We start from the raw sequence: 21,629 nt of genomic DNA on the forward strand, positions 1-21,629 counted from the left end.
GTTTGGGGACAGCAGGGAGGGAGAGAGAGAGAGAGGGAGGAAGGGAGGGATGGAGAGTGGGAGAGAAGGAGGGGAGGGTAGGGAGGGATGGATGGGAGGGAGCGGATGTCTTCTCAAAAGCATTGCTGCCTAATTACTAGCTCATTTAGATCAGCAACCACAGTTATAAATAACCCAACAGCTGGCGCGATGGAAACAGACAACACCAAACACGGAAACGCAGCACAATATCACAGTCCGCTGAAATAAGCGCTGGAATGATAATGGTGTCTGTGGTGCGGAGACAGCGTCTGATGTGTCTCAACATGGCTGCACTGTTTACAATCCTCAAGCCCTCAAATGGGCCAGGGGTAAAGGAGAGGTTAAGTTGTAAAAAAAAAAACAAAAAAAAAACAAAAAAACAGTCTGGGGTTAGTCTAGGGTTTCATTCCAAAACTCTCCATGTCCATTTTGAGAAATAGCTGTTGTCTGAAATTCACGTCTCAAATGTGAAGACACTGCGCTTGTAATGTGTTTCTTAGACAAATATAAATAGTGAAGTTGATCCAGTGTATGAATTTCTTTCCAAAGCCTTTGCCTTTCCATCAAGGCAAAGGGCGGCTACTTTAAAGAATCTAAAATATAAGATAGTTTGGATTTGTTTAACACTTTTTTGGTCACTGCATAATTCAGTTTGTGTTATTTCATAGTCTTTATATTATTACCTCTGCCAAGGAGGTTATGTTTTCGGTGCCGTTTGTTTGTTTGTCTGTTAGCAGGATTACGGAAAAACTACTGGCCCGATTTTCATGAAACTTCGTGGAAGGGTGTAGCACGGGCCAAGGAAGAACCCATTAAATTTTGGAGCGGATCCGGATCCGACTCAAGCAATAATAGCACGAACCTTGGCGGAGGTCTGCGCTTTCCGAGTGCCCTTCTAGTTTTGTAATGAAACTCTTTAGATATTGTTTTAGTCGACCAAACAATGTTTCTAACAAGTCTGCCAAGATGTCAGTGGACGTCTGGAAACAGCCTGAATGACTAAGAACCAAAGCCTGTAAATATAAAATGCATTTTACATTATTTAGCCATTTACGCTGCACTCTATCCAGAGTGACTTACAATACGCGCAACAATAGAAAAGTAGTTGCAGTAGTAGGCAACCAACAGTAAGAGGTAAAGCAACACAGTCTCGCAAAATTGTATGAAATGAGCATGAACTCTGAAACGCAAAATAAATGTTGTGGACATAAGTAATGTGAAGATGACCTTCCTCCACCATGACATGATCATGTGACAACAGATTGAACACGCCGTTTTTTCCCATGTTAGGTTAAGATTAGGCAAATCTGGTTAAGGTTAGGGTTAGATAACGGTTAGGGTTAGGGTTAGGTTTAGGGTAAAACAACAAAACAAGTTGAAAATTGAAGCTTGCAGGTGAATGTTTACACCCATCCACACCCACTTTGAGTGTCAAACTGCCTGTTCCTAGTCGTGTCTCCTCCATGTGATCATTTCATGGTGGGGAAGCGTATTTCTCTCACTTTTCGCGTGCGGAGCATTTCACAAAATGCCTTGACTCCAGGCTGAGTGACGGACAACAGATCTAACAAACATTCCTGTATCTTCAAAATATTGTCATCTGCGCATCCCAGAGGCCAAAGGGAAGAATTAAAACATTTCTATGTTTGTGTCAAAGCTCCCGCAAATGCAAGGCTGCATCACTGTAAAATGATTATACAGACAACTTGGGAGTGATATAATTACCTCAAACATGGCAACCCTAGCGGTGGAGCTTGCGGTGGTGATAATCTATGGTAATTACCGGTTTCTAGGGCTGAACAATCTGGAAAGAATGTATTTAAGATAAAAGCATGAAAACAACCCCAGCAGCGGTCTCACATGTACAGCGTGGTGGTTGCACTGTAACACGGTTTAGTTAAAAAAAACTAAAAAAAACAAAGGAAGACAATGGCTGTAAACATGTAGGAAATGGTAATGAGATAAATGCTGCATCCCATCCGGAGTATAGATATATATTTGTTCATATAGTTACAGCGTAACAACTCTCTCGAGGAAAGGATTTAACAATGGAACGATTACAATCTTCATCCCAGGAAACCAAGTAAGTACAAATTAGTGTTTAGTTCATTTCAATTTAGTTTTAAGGTGAAATTATCATAATTAAAAACCCTGTTATTTCAATAGTAATTTATTATGCCATTTGCTCTTGAGGGGAATTTAAATAGATACATATTTTATTTGATTACATGAAACCATGATTATGCAATATCAGCACAATCTAAAATACACCAATAAAACTGTAGAGAAATATGAAATAATCTCAGTCACATTTCACTATTCCAGTGTCAAACTCCCAGCATTTCTTTGATCTCAGATATTTTTTTTAACTCCTTTCAGCGTCTCCAATTACTATGAATCCCCCAAGTTAATACGACTTTTCCCTGACACTAATTACAAGTGGGGAAAAAAAAAAAAAAAAGGATTTCCCCCAATTAAGCCTCGAAATTTCATTGACTGCTTTGCGGCAGTTGCTGACTTTGTCAAATCGTTGTCCCGTTTACAGAAACCTTCGCAGCGGTAACACAACTCTCACACTGGACTCTCTGCGAGCATCAGGGGAAACCTCATTCTCAAAAAGGTATCCATTCATTCAAAGCTCTTTGACAACAAGCCTATGATACAGCGGATCTGCTTTGGTCGTTGTCTTTTGACGGACATTTTGGCAGCAGATGACGGGTCTTCAGTTTGAGACGTGGAGACCAAAAGACTGTGGCTCTCTGTTAGCGAACAATGGGCAGGTTTCTCTTTCAACAAAGTGAAAGAACAGAGAGGGAAAGGTGATCTTCATGTCCCAGAATAACATTTACAGAAATGAAAAATCTGATGGGCAAATACAGTTTTCCGTCCTAATATTAAAAGATATTAACAGGATCTGATGTAACCGCAGCATGCCGTCTAAAACTCTAGATGTTTTCCTGCGCTGGTACACCTGGATGAGCGCCTGCATAGAAACCCACACACAGAAAAATAAAAAGGTGCGAACTGGAACTGAAAATGGGTCTTCGGAGTGATGCCATATAGGAAAAACATTTCTGGTTCCACAAAGAACCATTCAAGAACTTTTTAATATATGGTTCTTTGGGATATTAAAAGGTTCTTCATTCTTAGCTATTGGATGGTGGGTGATGGCATAAATGTGGAAAATAACCAAACCCCTCCATAGTATATGATGATGATGATAATACTTTATTGTCAGATCCAGTCTGAAATTTTTCTTGCATCACAGCAGCTCCATTTGCAACATCACAAAAAAGACAAAAATTAAGACAGGACACAAAGATACATACATTCAACATATCATTACAATCACAAAAGACAATATTCAAGGCCCTTCAACGTGCATTTGATCTGGGATTAAGCTCTATATTTAATTTTAGGATTGACTGGTGTACAAAAGAGTGCTTCAGTCTAACCCTATTGCATATATTGTGCAATAAATAGATAAGGCAGATAAACAAAAACACAATGCAGAAATGGTTCTGAAAGGTTCTTTGTGGAACCAGAAATGGTTCTTCTATGGCTTCACTCCGAAGAACCATTTTCTGCACCTTTATTTTTCTGTGTAGTTCAGACATCAGAGGAGAGATAGATGGGTGGGTGGGTGGGTGAGATCAAGTTATCAAGTGAGAGGTATTTCCAAATATTCAAAATACCGTATAGTGTAATTTATCTTTGGTTCGCTGCCACTTGGACATTTAAGAGCCTCTTGGGTCGATCAGAAAAACTTTGCATCGCTGTCATAACCACAGCGGTGTAACTCATTCCTAACGCGTCTAAGTGATGGAAGGAGTCGGGGGGGTTGAGGAGAGGAGGTGGGCGGGGGTAGAGGTGGGGGGGGGGGGGGGGGGGAGTCCAGGGATTTGGACGCTGACAGGATGCAGAAATTGGAATAGGGTCCCTCCTGTTGTAGGAGACTCCGGCGAGGGGTGTTCGCCATATGCTCGCCGGGTTTCCGAGGGAGAAGGAGTCGGAGGATAAAAGTGAGCGCGGCGGCGACGGGCCTCCATCAGCGTGTTCAAAGCCCCCATATGAAAATGACTGTGTACAAGACTTCTACTGAGGCCAAATTTAGATCAAAGGCAACCCGGGGCAAGGGGGGGGGGGGGGAGCGGGGAGGGAGGGGCGGGGCTGAGTTTGGGGAAGAGTGGGAGTTGTGCATGGAAATGGAAGTTTGTGCAGTGTGATGAGCAAATCTGTGTCTGCATGGGAGTGTTAATAATAAGCGGAGAAATTTGTCCATTTTTTTTTTTTCCTGTTTACGCCGAGGATGTCAATGCTAAAATGGAGCTGTTGAATTATGCCGTGACTTCCAGCTGAGTAAAATGGGCCTGAGTGTGTTTTCCAGGTCACTGAAACTGGCTTCCTAATGGTCAGAAGCTGCACAGCGGTCCGACTGTACAGGCTTTAGTCTGAATTTAGACTGGACAGTTTAGATCTGCGGGTTTAGGACCCAAAGTGACACGTAGCAGCAGATGCACATGTTCTCTCTCTTTTGAGTCACGTTTGTGTTTCCCAAATATGATTCCTCCTCTGGCTCTGGAAGGAGGAGGAATTCTGCACAACCCATGCCTCAACATCGGCCAATATTGATTTATTTTGTGGTGTCATTGTTATAGTATAAATTATAATTATATTAGCGATATAACAGAATTCTAAATCGTTTTTTTTATTTTTTATTATTTTGTCTCCATCTTTGTCGCTAAGCGCTCGTTGCTGTGGTGTTTCTGCACTGCACTCCCCAGAGATCACCTGTCAATCAAACAGTGCGGGCGGAGCTTGGATTTTCTGTTGGTGAAGTTTGAGTTTCTGTAGGTGGCGCTCTTTTCTCTGTCTGTTCAGCCATGGCGGCTATCGCTGCTCATGCTAACTACCCAGTTCTTCTTCTTCTGTTTATTCCAAACAACCGCCGGAAACGTAAAACGCATCACTTCCTGTGCGGCAGAGGATTTTTCCCAGGAAAGAGTTACCAGACTCCGGGTGTTTAGAACAGCAAATTAAAAAGCTTTCATTAACTGGATATAGGTTGAATCACTATTGTTTTATATTGTGCAATGATAGAGAGTAGCAAAATGGGCATTAATTCATATGAGAATGCTACAGATTATTACTTTAATGAGAAAATTACAAATATTAATATAAATCACGATGCCAAAGCTTAAGTTTTGTATTGATCTGACTTGGAACAAATGCTAATACAGATATACTATGTGAAAAGCCAATATCAGTGCACCAATATATCATTCGGCTTCGCTCCTCACATCTTTCTTCCAATCTCCTCACCTGCTTTCCTTCACCCCTCACCCCCCCCCCCCCCCCCCCCCCCCCTTCCTCCTCCACCCCTCGCTCCTCCCCCCTCCCCTCCTCCCTCTCTCCAGAGAGGAGGTCACATGCTGCAGACCTGCCCTGTGCCATCTGGCTGACTTCCTGTCATCCTTACCCCAGGAGAGAGCGGCTCTGCAGGGTATACGGCTGGAGAAACCCCCCCCACCCCCACCCCCACCCCCCCCCCTCCTCCTCCTCCTCCTCCTCCGCCTCCAAGCCCCCGCACACCTGAGCAGGAAGGTTGAGAAAAACACACACAGCGAAAAAAAAAAGAGGGAGAAGAAAAGAGTGGGAGAGAGAAAGACAAAGAACACAGAGGGGAAGAAAGCGAGAAGGATACGGGATACAGCAGGAGAAAGGGAGAAAAACAACACAAAACCGCAAAGCTGCCAATGCAGAAACATGCTCCGTTGTTGTGAGGAAAATTGATTAATCAAGTTCGATTTCAAACCATCTGTTTTGGGAGGAAAAATCTGGGTCAGATTTCATGATAATGACAAATCAGATTTTAGCACGACAAAAATTGCTGAAGGGCAATTTTTATGTTATTACATCCATTGCAAGAAGAAAATGTTAAAAAATCAAAATGAAGGGGAAAAAAACAGTTCTTCACTTTGGCCTTAATCAGAGAGGGTCTTGTATTTGAAGTTATGATTTTTTTTGTAGTTTTTGAAATTCAGAAACATCATTAGAAAAACTGTGGTTGGATTTCCCACCGAAGGCTACATCAAAGCATTCCCCATTTTGTTTTCCACCTTCTCGCCTTCCCCTCACTCATATCAGTCTAACACAGGAACATTAGAATTGGTTAAAAGCGCATACAGGCCAGATTAATCTTAATGTCCCACCCATGGTCTTGCATATTCATATAAATATAACATGACTGCCGCTCGCATCTGAATTTATTGGTTTTCCTCCTTCGCAAATTAGGGGCCTCCAATTGATGAATATTTTAGCACATGTGCACTCTGCGGGACATTTATCATCGCCTTTGCTATTATAAACAGAATAAATGAGCAGTCAAAGTAGGCTGCTGCTACAGTATGCTGTACGCCAGCACACCGCCCCTCTGCGCTCTCACTTCAGCCCTCCTCCAAGGCTGCTGCTGTGTCTTAATTCTGCAAAATGGCTTCCTCTTTGGCGTCTCCTTCTGATGTTGCATGACCTCTCACAGAATATACGGATAAAGGTTTTGCCGTATTGCAGGTAAAGCCATTAACAGTGATTATAGAGAAAATAGCACTAAAGTCTTGCACCTAAACCGCATCACCAGGACTGTAGTCAAGACAACATCAGTCGAGTCTGTGTTGAGTCAAGCCCTAAGGGGGTTTAGACTGAGTGTAACTGGATATACTCAAATTATTTGATTTCATTACAGTCATTCAGTTTTGCATGATAGCCTAATGGAGAATATATAATTAAGCGATTGTTATCTTTAAAGTGGTAATCTTTTAATCTTGGCGACATCTTTGTTGCTCAGCCACATTGCTGTGGTGTTTCTGCACGGCACTTCCCAGAGGTCACCTGTCAATCAAACAGTGTGCTCTATTTCTTCCAAACACACCGGGAACATAAAGCACACCACCAGACACCGGGTGTTTAGAACAGCAAATGTAAAAGCTTTTCATGAAATGTATTAACATGAAAACGCCATTTTTTACACCCAGCAGCGGTTGAGACTGAGACCAGACCTGGTGACTATAGGTGCCGGTGCAAGACGAGTCCAAGAACATGGAGATCTGGATGGACTGGGATGACTTGAGTACACCAGCCCTGCTCTGAAGTCCTCTTCCATTCTCCTCTCCCTCCTCTTCACCTCGACTAGCGCTGGTTCAGAGTGCGGTCGGACGCCCTTTAGCACCTCCTGTCCCCCTTGTGACCAAAAAAAGCTGCTGGGATTCTTTCAGATCGACGCCAAACCACCTTAGGCCCCGTCGCGCCGCCGCCGAAGCCCACTGATCTGACACTGTAGAAGCAGGCATTGTTTCAAATGCTTTCATTCACAGTCCCAGCCATTGGCAGACACTGTGAAATGGGTGAAATCCCAGCTTGGCGAAGCTGGCACAGAAACCCGGCATCCTGGATCCCTTCCACTTCAGAGAGCTCCGCCACATGCTAACTGTCATCCATGAGGCACTGCTAGCCCAAAGGGGGGTCTGGCAGAACGGGTGGGGGGTGGATGGGGGGGGTATAAACATTGGGATATACCCTTCACATACAAACACAGAAGACACGATGGACTCCGTGGAGATACAGCACCAGAGGCCATTAGAGGTGATTATTATTTATGCAGACGCTATTCTGAGTTGAGCTCCATATTCTCCCCCTTGTCTCGCTCACCTGGCATCTGCCCAGTGTGAACCATCCTTGGGATCCACAGCAATGATGAGCCCCCCCCCTCTCTTCCCCCCACACACACCCTCCTCCTCCTCCTCCTCCTCCTCCTCATCGTTGTGTACGCCTGGTGGATCCCCTGGCATCTTCGCTCCTTCTTCATAAACACTAGCAGCTGCTTGGGCAATTAGCCATTAGCTCTTTACTTTTTACTATAATACCCGGTCCTCAGAAATCTCCACAATTAGCTCCTTAATTGGTTCTAAACAACCCAGGCGTAACCAATAAATAGAGGAAGGCGGTAGGTAGTTAGGTGAAGAGACGGGCTGCTGGGAAAGGATCGAGCTAGCTTGGAGAATCCGGGGAAAAGCGTCCCTCCTCTCTCCTCCCTACGCTGCCTTTGGCAATTTTTTTTCTCCTGCTTGTGACATGGCTTGGAAGAGCTGGCGGAGGAGGAGGAGGCAGGATGGAACGGTTAAAAACAAGAGGTGGCGCCGGGGTTGATGCCTCATATTTAAATTGAACGTGACACATCCGTGCCCTTTATTCCGTGGTCTAACTATCACTTCTGAGAAATGCGAACATTCGGTGTGACAGAGGGTGTTACGGTGACTTTTAGACGGGCGGGAGACGATGCCCCCCGGCCGTGGATTTCCGCGGCAGCGTGATATGACACAGCGCGCCTGACAGAGCAATGGGGATACCCTCAAGATTAGCTGAATGCATTAAAAGGGAGGCATGAAACGTAGCTAACTGTTGTTTAAATCGCTGTTACATCCATCCTGGCGGTTCCAGTTAACCTCTTTAACATTGACAACAGTTATGCTGCTAACATGACAATGGCCTATAGGCCTAAGTGTGCTGTGGTGTGTGTGGCGTAACAACAAACATGTTAATCTAGGGTATGAATGTGATGCTGTCAGGAGGGTTTTTTGACATTATTGTTAATACTAGGGTTTGACCAATATGGGTTTTTCAAGGCTGATACCAATAGTGATATTTTTATTTTTAGATATTGATAGTTTACCAATATTTTGTGCCAATATTCAATATCTCTAAATTTGACAATTTTCGTGCCAAAAATTGACAAGTATTCAGTTCCTTCAAATGGTGAAACTGATCACCACACAAACTACACACACACCAAACAAAATTTAATATAAGTTACCTTAAATTAAGTTAGAGTTTTTTCATATTTCTTGGTCAAATCACCTCAACAGCACTTTTCTAAATCAAGATGAATTTGCCTGGAGGTTGCAACATGTTGCAGTTGCCCAGATTCCCAGATTCCCATGCATTTAGCATTAGCGGTGGCTAAATTTTCTGCTGATGTTTTGATGAAACAAGAATTATCCTTTAACCAGGCAAGTGGAGGCTCTGACTGCAGGTCGACTGTTCATAACGGCTTCTGGCTTTCAATCAAAGAAACAGAGTTGATTGGCTTCCCCAATACTGTATATTGATAAACCACTTCCAAATGAAAACAATCAAAGCAGAATCAAGGATAATCAAGTCTAGTAATTCATTGCAGCTTGCTTTCTTGTGTGTGTGTGTGTGTGTGTGTGTGTGTGTGTGTGTGTGTGTGTGTGTTGGTACCTATTACAAAATACCATTCCAGCAGGAGAACACCTCAGTAAAACATTTTCTACACAAATCTGTCTGCATCCAACCCACACTACATCACCTCTCTCTCTCTCTCTCTCTCTCTCTCTCTCTCTCTCCCACTCTCTCACACACACACACACACACACACACACACACACACAACACCAGGGAAGAATACAAGCACCATCTAGTGCTTTATTCTGGAAAATGCTCTGCAGAATGTCAGTGATATGTTGGGAATTCTCAACTCCTTAATTCATTTGAACCTAGATTGTATGTGTGCAATTCTTAAATACTGATAAACTATACTGAACAAAAATACAAAAACAAAAACACTTTTGGTTTTGCTCCCATTTTTCATGAGTTGAAATAAAAGATCTAAGACTTTTTCTATGCACACAAAAAGCTTATTTCGCTCAAATTTTGTTCACAAATTTGTTTAAATCCATGTTAGTGAGCACTTCTCCTTTGCCAAGATAATCCATCCACCTGACAGGTGTGGCTTATCAAGATGCTGATTAAACAGCATGATTATTGCACAGTTGTGCCTTGGGCTGCTCACAATAAAAGGCCACTCTAAAATGTGCAGTTTTATCTTGAAAAAAGACATTAGGCACTGAACTATGGATCTCACATGACTAGGGCTACAGATATGCATTTTTGGAAAACCAGTCAGTATCTGGTGTGACCACCATTTGCCTCATGCAGTGCGACACATCTCCTTCACATAGTCGATCAGGTTGTTGATTTTGGCCTGTGGAGTGTCGGTCCACTCCTCTTCAATGGCTGTGAGAAGTTGCTGGATATCGGCAGGAAGTGGAACACGCTGTCGTACACGCCGATCCAGAGCATCCCGAACATGCTCAGTGGGTGACATGTCTGGTGAGTATGCAGGCCGTGCAAGAACTGGGATGTTTTCAGCTTCCAGGAACTGTGTACAGATCCTTGCAACATGGGGCCGTGCATTATCATGCTGCAACATGAGCTCTGGTGGACATTCCTGCAGTCAGCATGCCAACTGCACGCTCCCTCAAAACTTGAGACATCTGTGGCATTGTGTTGTGTGATAAAACTGCACATTTTAGAGTGGCCTTTTACTGTGTCCAGCCCAAGGCACACCTGTGCAATAATCATGCTCTTTAATCAGCATCTTGATAAGCCACACCTGTCAGGTGGATGGATTATCTTGGCAAAGGAGAAGTGCTCACTAACACGGATTTAAACAAATTTGTGAACAAAATTTGAGAGAAATAAGCTTTTCGTGTGCATAGAAAAAGTCTTAGATCTTTTATTTCAACTCCTGAAAAATGGGAGCAAAAACAAAAAGTGTTGCGTTTATATTTTTGTTCAGTATATAACATCCAAAAATTCTCAATGTAGAAAGAACTAAAGATGGTGAGTTAACTTTACATCACATCATGAGAATAAGATAAAAACCTCTGACCTCTCTGATGAAATGCATACATGTATGAGTATCTCAGAGGGTCAGGAGAATAAACAAATTCTTAATTAAACTTTATGTAATATGACGATTTACACATTTAAAAAATACATCTAAAAAGCCTGACCACCACTCTGCAGAAGTCACATAAAGTCACACGGATAAATCATTCTTAAACCTCCAACAACGTGTTGTCAAAAGTTTATTTTCCTTTTAAGAGGCTGGGATATTATTTCTCAATATGTTAATAATTAAATAAAATATTTCATTCGTAACCAAACGAGTCATACGGTGTGGAGTGCTCAGTGGAAACTCTGAACACCACTTCACGGTGTGTGTGTGTGTCTGTGTGTGTGTGTGTGTGTGTGTGTGCATGACACGGTCAAATAAATAACACCAACATAAAATTCCCCTGCTTTCACAGATAAGCCAAGTTTGAAACTGGATCTGCCAATCACACACAGGTGCTCAAGTGGGAGTAAAAGCGATGATGGTGGAAACATGGACTATATTCAACAACACAGGGACTTATCTGGAATCGTCCCGTCATGTGTCAATAACCTGTTAGCAGTAACGCTGTTATTCGCTCAGCTGAGACGTCTGTGTGCACAAGCAGAAAATATTTTCAGGAGTTGACTCGGTGAGATGCCAAATACAGAGCAGGTCCAAAGTCAAGACTGGGACCAGAGCAAATCGAGTCTTATTCAAGACCAAAATAGGCAATAAACAGCGTACGAGTTTCTTAAGCATGAAGACAGATGTGCACTTCCAGGCAAAAGTTTGGACACACCACATTTTTATTTATTTTTACTATTTTCCACATTTTAGAATAACAGTAAAGATGTCAAAACTATGAAATAACACAAATGGAATTACGCAGTGACCAAAAAAAGTGTTAAACAAATCAAAACTATCTTATATTTTAGATTCTTTAAAGTAGCCGCCCTTTGCCTTGATGGAAAGGCAAAGGCTTTGGAAAGAAATTCATACATAGGATCAACTTCACTATTTATATTTGTCTAAGAAACAAATTTCAAGCATTTAAGCAGAAGAGAATTAAGAGAGAATTTAAGAGAATGAAAAACATAGAACATTCAATCAGGTGTGTCCAAACTTTTGACTGCAGTGTAAATCTATCTGAACTCTACCCTTCCACATCCAATTAATTAATGTGTAGGATTTTGACTAATCAATGTACAGAAGTTTGAGGACCATTACATACAATACACAGGTAGAATCGAAGAATAGATGGGCTGGAAAAGTCGAGCCGTCTCAAATAATCCAACACCTCAGATCGAGACAAGTCCGAGTCAAAATAGGCACAAGTCCAACACACGTGTAGATTTAAGAGGGACTCGCCCAGGTTTTGTCCCAGGCCGACAGTGGAGCCAGTGTTGTGGATCTGGCTGGTCGCACAGCTGAAGTTCACTCCCTAAGCACACTAAAACCAAAGATAAGCGCCTGTCCCATCAGCCACCTTGGCTGGAAAAGGCCTGGCTGACTCACTTACACTGAGTGCGCTAAATTAACAGTTCGTTTGACCTTTGACCTGAAGGGTCTAAAACCAGTTATCGCTTTGTCTTTGTTCTGAAAGTATTCCTGCCTAGTAGTTATTATGTGCTTACAGGGGCTGCGGCCAAACCCCTGACCTTTGACCGTTACCATAGAGAGTTCAGGTGATAACTAGGGTTCCACCGATGAGGGTCATTGAAGGCCGATACTGATGCCGATATTTTTGGATTGAAGCATGCTGATAGCTGATATTTTGTGCCACTATATTTAAATGATTGTTTTCATGCCAAATTCAGTGTTTGCCCCAGAATATTATTTGTTTGCAAGGTGGAAAAGCCGCTGAATTTATGCATTTAGACCATAATGGGACACTAAAACTCTCCATTAAAACCAATGTTAATGAAATTCTTAGGTGGATTAGCAGTTGCAGGTTTTACAGACTGACACTCCTGAAACTGTTGAATCATTTCCTCTCCTCCACTGTATCAGCGGTAGGGCTGCACGATTATGGCTAAAATGATAATCACGATTATTTTGCTCGATATTGTGATCACGATTATTTATCATGATTATTCATCCATTTTGTTTTATTGCACTTGAGCATTTTAAGTTAACCGAAATGCCTTCACATTCATAATGTATTTTATAAACCTATAAATAAAAAAACATTCAAATGTACAAATCTTTGAACCTGTGATTCCGGTGCACCGGGTCCGTTGTTTTTTTTTCCGGGACCATCACCTCTGTAGCCTTAGTTTTTGGGCATTTGTATTCTAAGACACTTATTTTGTAAGAAGTCTATTTGGGTGTTTGTGGGCTTTTATTTTGAAGTTTCCCATAAGGACCCGCGGGAGAATTAGTGTAAATAAGGAAGTAGTACGTTTGCCTGTGTACTGCGTCTCTGGTCGGAGATTAAAAAGGAAATATTTTACCCCGTAACCCGTGCTTCATTGTATACTACACTTGGATCCAAGCTAATGGAAGAGTTTATACGCACTTTGAAAGGTCAGCGGCAAACTGGGTCAAAATTCAAGTAATTTGAGTTTTGATTACGTTGACTAACTGTTGCAGCCCTACACCAGAGCAAGCTAAACCCAGCGTGAATAATCGCCCGCGGCCACAATCAATTAATTGTAGAAGCCAATATCGACATCGCGATTAATATACGATTAATTGTGCAGCCCTAATCAGCGGTGGCCGATATCTGCTTTTCAATGAAAGGCCGATATCAGCCAGAGACAACAGCTCAGTGAAGATCCTCACCACTCTGACATTCAGAGAGGAAAACCCTCAGCAGATTCAGGTCCAGCTTTACTACTTCTGGTAGCCTCAGTAGGCCTGTGTGGCACTGTTGTCAAACACCATGTAATATGAATTTTGTCTGCAAATTTGTTTGAGTCAGATGATAAACAGTTGTGAAAGATGTGACTGAATGATTTGACAATAGGCCTGCAATCCACACAAACAACAACCTTTACAACCAGGCTTCCACAAACAAACACGCTTCAGGCCCAACGAAGCCTGCTAACAATTAACGGGCAGACCTACTTGGGTATGCACAAGGCTGTTTTAGAGTGTTTGCTAAAATATTTACTGTACTGCTCACATGCAGCCAAGTCATGAGTAATACAAGCTGAGATCGTATGACTGTATTTTATGAAGTTCCCAGTACAGGGGTTGAGTTTGGGAGGATAAATTTAGATTTGCAGCCCCCGATTTTGCTGAAACTCATTTCAAAAACGAAAAGAAGGTTGATACGCCAGGTTTTCTGTGGGGAAATGTAGATGGTAATGTTCCCAGAAACAGGCAACAAAGTGAGACAGAGGGTCAAAACAATTCAACAGTTGATTTTTGTTGAGGTCAAATAATCTTTGAATGTTTTCTGGCAACAGAATTTTCCAATGTGATAAAAGCATCAATGCTGCGGCGCCCTGGACTGCCTCAAAAAATGATGGCATACATACTGTCTTGCGTCAGTGGTTCCCAAACGGGGGTCCCTCCCAAACAGGGGTCTTTCAAGGGGGTTCCAGGGTCCCCAGAAAAAGGAGGATTAGATTACCTTCACGATTACACTTTATACAATTTTGCTAGAGATAAGCACCAGGAGACAAGGCATAGGACTTACTATTCTTATCAGAGGTTTCACACTTCCCACTGTCATCTCCACACCTACAGTACAGACAAACAGCAGAGATTTTAGACAGGGTCCTGAGACGAAACCTGAAAATTGGGTCTGTGGTCTAAAGCACTAGTACCCAAAGTGGGGTTCAGGGACCTCCAGGGGTCTTTTGAAGGGGTGCCAGAGGGTCCCCAGCACAATAAAGTAGCCTATAATGTAGTATCACTTGTATTGACCCTTCCTTGAAGACGGCCCAGTGACAGAATGGATGAGATAGGTTCACTATCTTCTGTATAAAGGCATATCAAACAACAAACGTCTTATCAGATTGCATTATTTTGGACTAACTGTTAAATGTGGGTCTGTGGAATAAGCGTAAATACTTTGAGGTCCATGAAACGAAAACGTGTGGCAACCCTTGACCTAAGTATCTCTACTTGGGAGTCCATGACATGGATCTATTTGGTAACCCTTGTCTTACATGATGGATTGCCTCGCTAAAGGGCTTGAAAACCTTCTACTTGAACCACAGACCATGAAATTTCAAAGACTGACACAGTTACTGCCACACATACCTTAAAACAGCCCGTCCTGCCGTTTTGCCTCTCGATACCGTCAGTTGCTCTTTCGACAGAGCCATGGAACGAAGCGCGAAAAACCAACCCGGCACCCGTAGTTTAGTGACGTCAGGGACCAGCATGGCGGCTTGCGACTAATGAATGAGCAAAAACACAACAAAAGTCTTAGCATAAGTATAAACAATCAGATTGTGTACATAACGTTACGCCTGCGTTGTTTACTGAGCCGCGGAGCATCGAAGAATGTGTTAATGAAATAATGTGCAGGAAAAATAATGCCGTTAGCGCTGTTTTAGGGAGCCATCATGTCGGAGCCGAGGAGGCAGGATGCGGAGTTCAGTGAGATGTGGACGAGTGTGTCCAAACTTTCACACAACATACTACAAGACAGCAGAACGGGAAAGCAGACGTTTGGCACAACATCACACGGCTGTAACGGTGAGGCTGTGATGCGGTTAAAATAGATCCGGAGCGATTCAGTTAGCATGAAGTTACCTCAGCAGTTTGCTCAGTACCGTTACCTAGCTACCTTTGTTGTGTAACGTAAATATCAAACCCAACTGATGGCGTGAAATCGTACTTCCTGGATATGACCCCAATTATGTGAAGCTGTGGGGGTCATTGGAAGATCAAATTGAATATATTGAAACAGAAAAATCGTTATGTGACAGTGATAACGTTGTAACATAACTTTGTAATATTCATACATCACCTCACCTGAGCTCACTGCAAAGTACACACCAGTTACCATTAGAAACCATTTGCCTTCGTAAGTTATTTGCTAATATTGACCCATATGAGACATAAAATTGTGAGAAAGATGTTAATAGAAATATAATATGCTCAGCTGGCGATACTGCATTCAGAAAATCGCTTATACTTTGAGTTAAACTGTATTTGATTGACTACAATGCTTACATTCGTAATATTAGGACTAAAATGTATGAGGTTGACAAGGAATCAGCCTACTGCTTTGGCATTTAGGATGCTGATTTGGGATTCTGGTACTCAGGCGAATTTGTAATTCATCTGATATTGTGATTCCATTTCCTGCAACACAAAACATATTGTGACCTTTTTGTGTCGTGATGTATTTTTATATGGATGCTAGCTAGCTAATAAATCTGGTGTGTTGAGAAGCTATGCATATGCATTGGGATGGGTTTTGAAGGCCAATACTGACACTGATATTTTTCTGTATTGAAGCTGCAGATATTTTGTGCCAATGAATAGTATGTCTGGATTTGACCATTCTCATGCCAAAAAATTACAAGGATTCAGTGTTTCTCCCAGAGTTTTATTCTTGTCAGGGTGGAAAAAGCAGTGGTCAGGGAGGAACCTCCATCATATCGGAGGTGGACGACATGCCGGGCTTATGTTTGATATTTATTAAAAGGCCAAATATATCAGTCTAACCGTAATGCGTTATGACCTGAAAGCTGATATGATCTCGCCGTCCTGACTGCTGATTCACTCCCACAGATCTGCAGAGCCCAAAACGCAGAACATACAGCAGATACCTTGGCTTGAATAATGGGGATTCTCCAGGCGATGGGGAAGTTTCGCAAGATATTATCTGGGATTCAACATCTCCCACTGAAGTTAACACTGGTAAACACTGCTGACCCTCAACACAGAAATCACATCATATGTTCTTTTTTCATGTTACTAACATGTGGAGATAGATGCAAACCATTATACTGATACATATAATTGCCACATGACCATGCAAATATCATTGGAACCTGCAAATGTTACTCTCCTGAATGCCCTCCAGAGTGGGATCAAATAAACAAGGTCCTACTGTGCATTTGAATAGAAATGAATAAAGATATGACAACCTGGCAATCTGTTATTATTTGTTTTCAGGGAAGGGTCTCAGAAACACCAGAGTTGTGGAAATATCGGATATTGTCAATCGTATTGCTCCAAAGGTCAGTATCTTCAGGTTTACCTGAACTTGCATCTTCAGTTGTCTGAAACATTAGGTCCACCACTATTGAATCATCATATTTGGCTGCCATGTTGGATAGATGGAATGAAATTGGTTCTTTTTATTGTACAATTAAAGGAACAGTATTCTAACTCAATTATGTGTGCTGTGCATAGATTGTACTATTTTACATTGCATATTTTTAAAGAAAATATTCAACATTGTGTCTGTGTGTTACATAGGATGCAAAACCGGTGGGGGTTGAATCCCCCCTGCTGCAGTGGATTGGGGACAGCGCTGTCCCATGCACACCAGAGACTCGCCAGCCAAGAGTGAGGAAGAAGTCCATGCGGTGCGTAAACCACACACTGTCCCACCAACCATTGCCAGGGACGGATGTTTGAATTCCCTACATGACCAAACACTATGAGTATGCGATACAGAGCAGTGGCTCTTAATCTTGTGCCGCTGAGGCCCAAAAGGCTGCAGGTTTTCATTTCAGCTAAACACTGCAGCAGCTGATTTCACTGAGTAGCACGACTTCAGAGAGAGGGAAACTAATCAGTGAAATCAGCTGGTGTAGTGTTTAGTTGGAATGAAAACCTGCATACACATAGCTTTCAGTGGCACATGGTTGGAGACTACTGACATGCAACAATATGCAAAATACATTGACAACAGATTGCTAAACAAGAGTGTGATGCAGTGCCTTAGAAACAAGAACATGCTAACAGTCTTGTGGTTTTTACTCAAGGATGTGATTTTTTTTGTTTATTGATTTTTCACATTTTTGTAGGATTCCAGAATATTTGGACCTGTAACACTTATCCATTTCTAATTGGATGTTACTGCTTTCCTGTTTCTTCAGTCTCTTTTGTCTTGCTGATCATTCCCTTGTTTATTCTCTCTTCTCCACAGGCAAAGCAACGTGGAGGACCTCAGGAAACTGGCCAGGCAGTTTGACAAGAACATGCAGCGAGACAACGAGACATCGGAACAGCTAAATGCAATCAACAATAACCTCACTGAATGTGGGAAGACTCCTGAAGCAAAACTGACTGAGACGGCACACCCAAGCAATGCGAAGGAACTGAAATGTTCATCCACATCGGATCAGGTGGAGGCGGAGCTGCACGCTCTGTTTGACTGTTCCACTCAGCGAGTCAGCGGCCGGCTGAGCCAGGGTTCCTCAGCCTCTACTTGTTCACAGGAAATAAAAGGACGGCCTGGGTCTGCTGAACCTCGACAATCAGAGCTCAAGTCGGCTGACAACAAGTCTGGTCCGGCTGCACATCCTGCTGAAGATAAAGGGTCATGGGGCATCAGTGCGAACAAATGTGATGATTTTGACGACGACTGGGATAATGACGACCTACTTAATGACTCTTTCGTGTTGGCGATGACCCAGAATTCTGACCAACAACTCGACCCCATGCCTAAAACCACCTTGCCGTCTAACACTAGTTTGAACACTACTCAATATCCTTCTGCTTCTAAGCCTTCTGCCTGTCAGGCTCCAAGCCTGCACCTCCAGCCAAGCTGCAGTGGCCTCCAGGAATTGTGTCCCAAACCAAAGACTACCAACCGAAGCACTTTCAAGTTAGAGCCCAACCCTCATTTCCAGACCAAGATGGCTGCAGCCAACGAGCTTTCCAAACCCAGCCTTAATGCAATACAGCCTTCTAAATCACAGATGCCTGACCAGAAGCGTGCTACCACAAAGCCAGTCTCATCCACGACAAAGTCTGCTCCTCAGCCTGACAAGATCACTCCTGACCAGGTAGTGAAGGGGGCCGGTGTAGCTGCAGACACCTCAGGTAGGAACAAGAAGTCCTGTTTTGACTCTGACTGCTTATGGGACGACGGGGACGACGACAAACTGCTCTACCAGGTGTGTGACAACGTGGAGAGGATCTCCAACAGCCAACCAGAGCAAGCAAGCCCCACCTACCGCCAAGGAAATAAAGGACAGCGAAAAACAACCGCACCTCGGCTCATTAACACCGATACCAACGCTAACAGACAGTCACCATGTGCTTTTGTCCGTTCCAACTCATTACCAGGGACTAGCTGTGAAACTGTGAACTACCAGGGATGGAACTTTCCCATGAAAGGTGCCAACAGCAAATCACGGATGTCTCAGAGCCTCCCAGGAAGCCGTGTCGGTCCGGGCGCGTTTAGCCAGTTTAAAGATTCCTCTGGAACTTTCCAGGCTGCCAGTGCTAATCTGGAGATGCAGCCACGCAGAGTGACAGCCAGGCAGCCGCAGAACTCCCATCATGCATCCTTCAAGAGAAGTCTGTCGGACTCAGTAGCCATGAGCAACAAAGGTAAGCTGTGTGCGTCACCTGGGATGTGTTAGAGCATGTAATATATTAGAGGCTGGCCCTAATTAGCAAGTGAATTCAGTTTGAATGTTTACTAATAAAGTTATCCAATTTGCAGTTTGTTAAAGGGATATCCATTAGGGAAAATGTCTGAACGGGTGTTGTAATTCAGAACAGCAAACATAAATGCCTTGAATTGGAGCCAATGGGTTTGATAGGCTAAATACAGTGAAGGTGAAATATGTAGTGAACAAAGCTCCTCCCACTAAGATAAATTCCTGTACTCTACTTGGTAAATAAAGTGATTCAGATTCTGACTTAACTCAGTCCACCTCTCTGTTGTCCCCATTACTTTGCCATTAGACTGGAGTTAATCTTAAAGCACAAACTCACAACTAAAGCAGATGTCACATGTTGTTCCTATAGACAGTTCAATGTATGTGCACATGGATATTTTTCCCCTAAAGCAAGTAACCGCAGAGCCGTGGCTTTGATTTGTGACGTCGTCAAGAGTCCAAACCTCAAGAAGCTTCATTGACAATGAACTGCAGCTTTATTTTTCTGAACATGAAGGCATGTTTGTTTGAGCTTTCACATCCAAATGAGCTTCATGCCATTGTAGTGCCTTCAAAATGTGCCAGTGTTCCCTGAAACTCACCCTGGGTGCCCACTGTTCCTAGTTATGGGAGCAACCTTTTTATGTTCGCAAATCAAGACTGAATTGTCCCAAGATCATAGCGATGACACGCTGAGTTCTGATTTAGGGCAGATTTTCCCTTTTTTAAGTCTTTTCAGTTCTGAACCACAAGTTTTCTTTGCAGCTCCTATTCAGGTTTTCCATTCACTTTTCTCTCTTTCCTTTCTCCTTTCCAGTTTTCGTCACCAGCCAGATGACGGGGAAATGCTCCGCAGCCGAGATCGAGAGGAAGAAACAGGAAGCCTTGGCCAGGAGACGACTGCGAATGCAGAACGCCCCAAAACCATAGAGTAGGGTAGGGTCCATCCTAACTGGAGGGACACTGATATCATCCTACTAATGGAGAGATTAGAGACACTATACCGTAACTGAACGGTCACACATTCGATCCCAAGCCAATAACAACAACAGCCAATGCATCTAACAGCCATGAATCCTGTTGAAGTGTCCTTGAGCAAAACACTGAACACCTATCATCTCAGTCATTATAAGTGACTCCATAATAACATTAGCTAAAAATAAAAATGTAAAATGTGATGTTCTGGTGCCAATTTACAACAAATGTAGACCGCCACTATTCACACTTGAGTAAATGAGTAAAGAAAACTCTTAACATACCACACCGGCAGCCCAGCCACCTCCCCATTAAGGCTGTTAGTGCTGATGGTTCAGTATTAGATTACCAAGCTGTGGACGTTTTGACAGACACTCTGCACAGTAAAGACCCGGTGTCTATTGAAGACAAGTGAATGCCTGTTCTAAGAGCTGCTGCACTTTTTAGCTGCTGATGTAAAAACATGTTTACGAGAAGAACGTTTTGTGGAAGTTTTGAAGCAAGTCTCAGATCCGGTGCTAGGGTAATATTAAGGGAGATTTTCCTAACCTTTTTTTTACTCTTTAATTTTTGGAAATAGTTTTCTCCCAGTAAGTTTGAAAATCATTCCATTGCTGACTACCATTGACCAATTTTTTCCATTATTTTCCAGCAGTGCCATTTCAACTCTTTGCACCTATTTTGGCAAGAAAATATGTTTTGCAATAAGTCAATCGCTCCGTCTTAGTATTACTTCTCAAATTGTCATATTAAGAGCTGTGTGTTGTTGATGTGAGCAGTATTTAAGTCTTTATCTGACCCAATTACAGACACTAGTGTTACAATGAACACTGTCACTGACTGCTGTATTCTGTACTGTATATGTGTGGTAAGATAAATTATGTGCCTATACAATTTCCTATTGATGTGTGTACTTGAAAGACTTTATTTCATGACTGTAATCAAAGATTTTCAGCCTTGTTGTTTCAGTAAAAGTGAATCAAGATAGTGTTATAATACAATCTTAAATGTTTGTTTGGGACCAAACAACACGCAATAGATGAGAAAATGGCATACATCTGATTGTGTACTTGAAAGTAGGACTGTCACAAATCAATAGATTTCAGTCTACAGTTTTTTAGTTTACATTTCTTGTTTGTTATGATTTGCTCTTCATTTTTTGTTCCTGCATGTCATGATTTTTCTTAAATCCTTTCAATTTTGCACAGGTGATATAAAGACAGTATTATGCCACTGCTCTATAGCCACAATTTAGCGTAATAGCCATGCTATGCACCTTTCAGTTGTACATACTGTCCTGGTATCGATAAATAATGGTGGATGTCCTGGTATCGATAAGAAATCGTTGATCCAACAATAAAAAC

The 21,629-nt window shown here is 42.5% G+C and overlaps 1 protein-coding gene across 1 annotated transcript; it reads left to right on the forward strand.

The window, feature by feature from the left end:
* The first annotated feature begins 15,279 nt into the window (after nt 1-15,279).
* Nucleotides 15,280-20,912, forward strand: LOC139921606 (uncharacterized). The gene is made up of 6 exons (XM_071911884.2): nt 15,280-15,313; nt 16,457-16,585; nt 16,844-16,908; nt 17,150-17,259; nt 17,826-19,237; nt 20,108-20,912. The coding sequence occupies exons 1-6, from the start codon at nt 15,280-15,282 to the stop codon at nt 20,218-20,220; spliced, it is 1,863 nt and encodes a 620-aa protein (XP_071767985.2). The 3' UTR covers nt 20,221-20,912.
* The last annotated feature ends 717 nt before the right edge of the window (nt 20,913-21,629 follow it).

This window comes from Centroberyx gerrardi, chromosome 15 (genome assembly GCF_048128805.1).
Source record: "Centroberyx gerrardi isolate f3 chromosome 15, fCenGer3.hap1.cur.20231027, whole genome shotgun sequence".
NCBI lineage: Eukaryota > Metazoa > Chordata > Actinopteri > Beryciformes > Berycidae > Centroberyx > Centroberyx gerrardi.

Excerpts from the sequence above, each read along its gene's own strand:
- LOC139921606 (XM_071911884.2), top strand. The coding sequence starts at position 15,280 with ATGTCGGAGCCGAGGAGGCAGGATGCGGAGTTCA. Across the intron at positions 16,909-17,149 it reads TCAATCGTATTGCTCCAAAG|GATGCAAAACCGGTGGGGGT; the intron begins GTCAGTATCTTC and ends TGTGTTACATAG. Across the intron at positions 17,260-17,825 it reads GTGAGGAAGAAGTCCATGCG|GCAAAGCAACGTGGAGGACC; the intron begins GTGCGTAAACCA and ends TCTTCTCCACAG.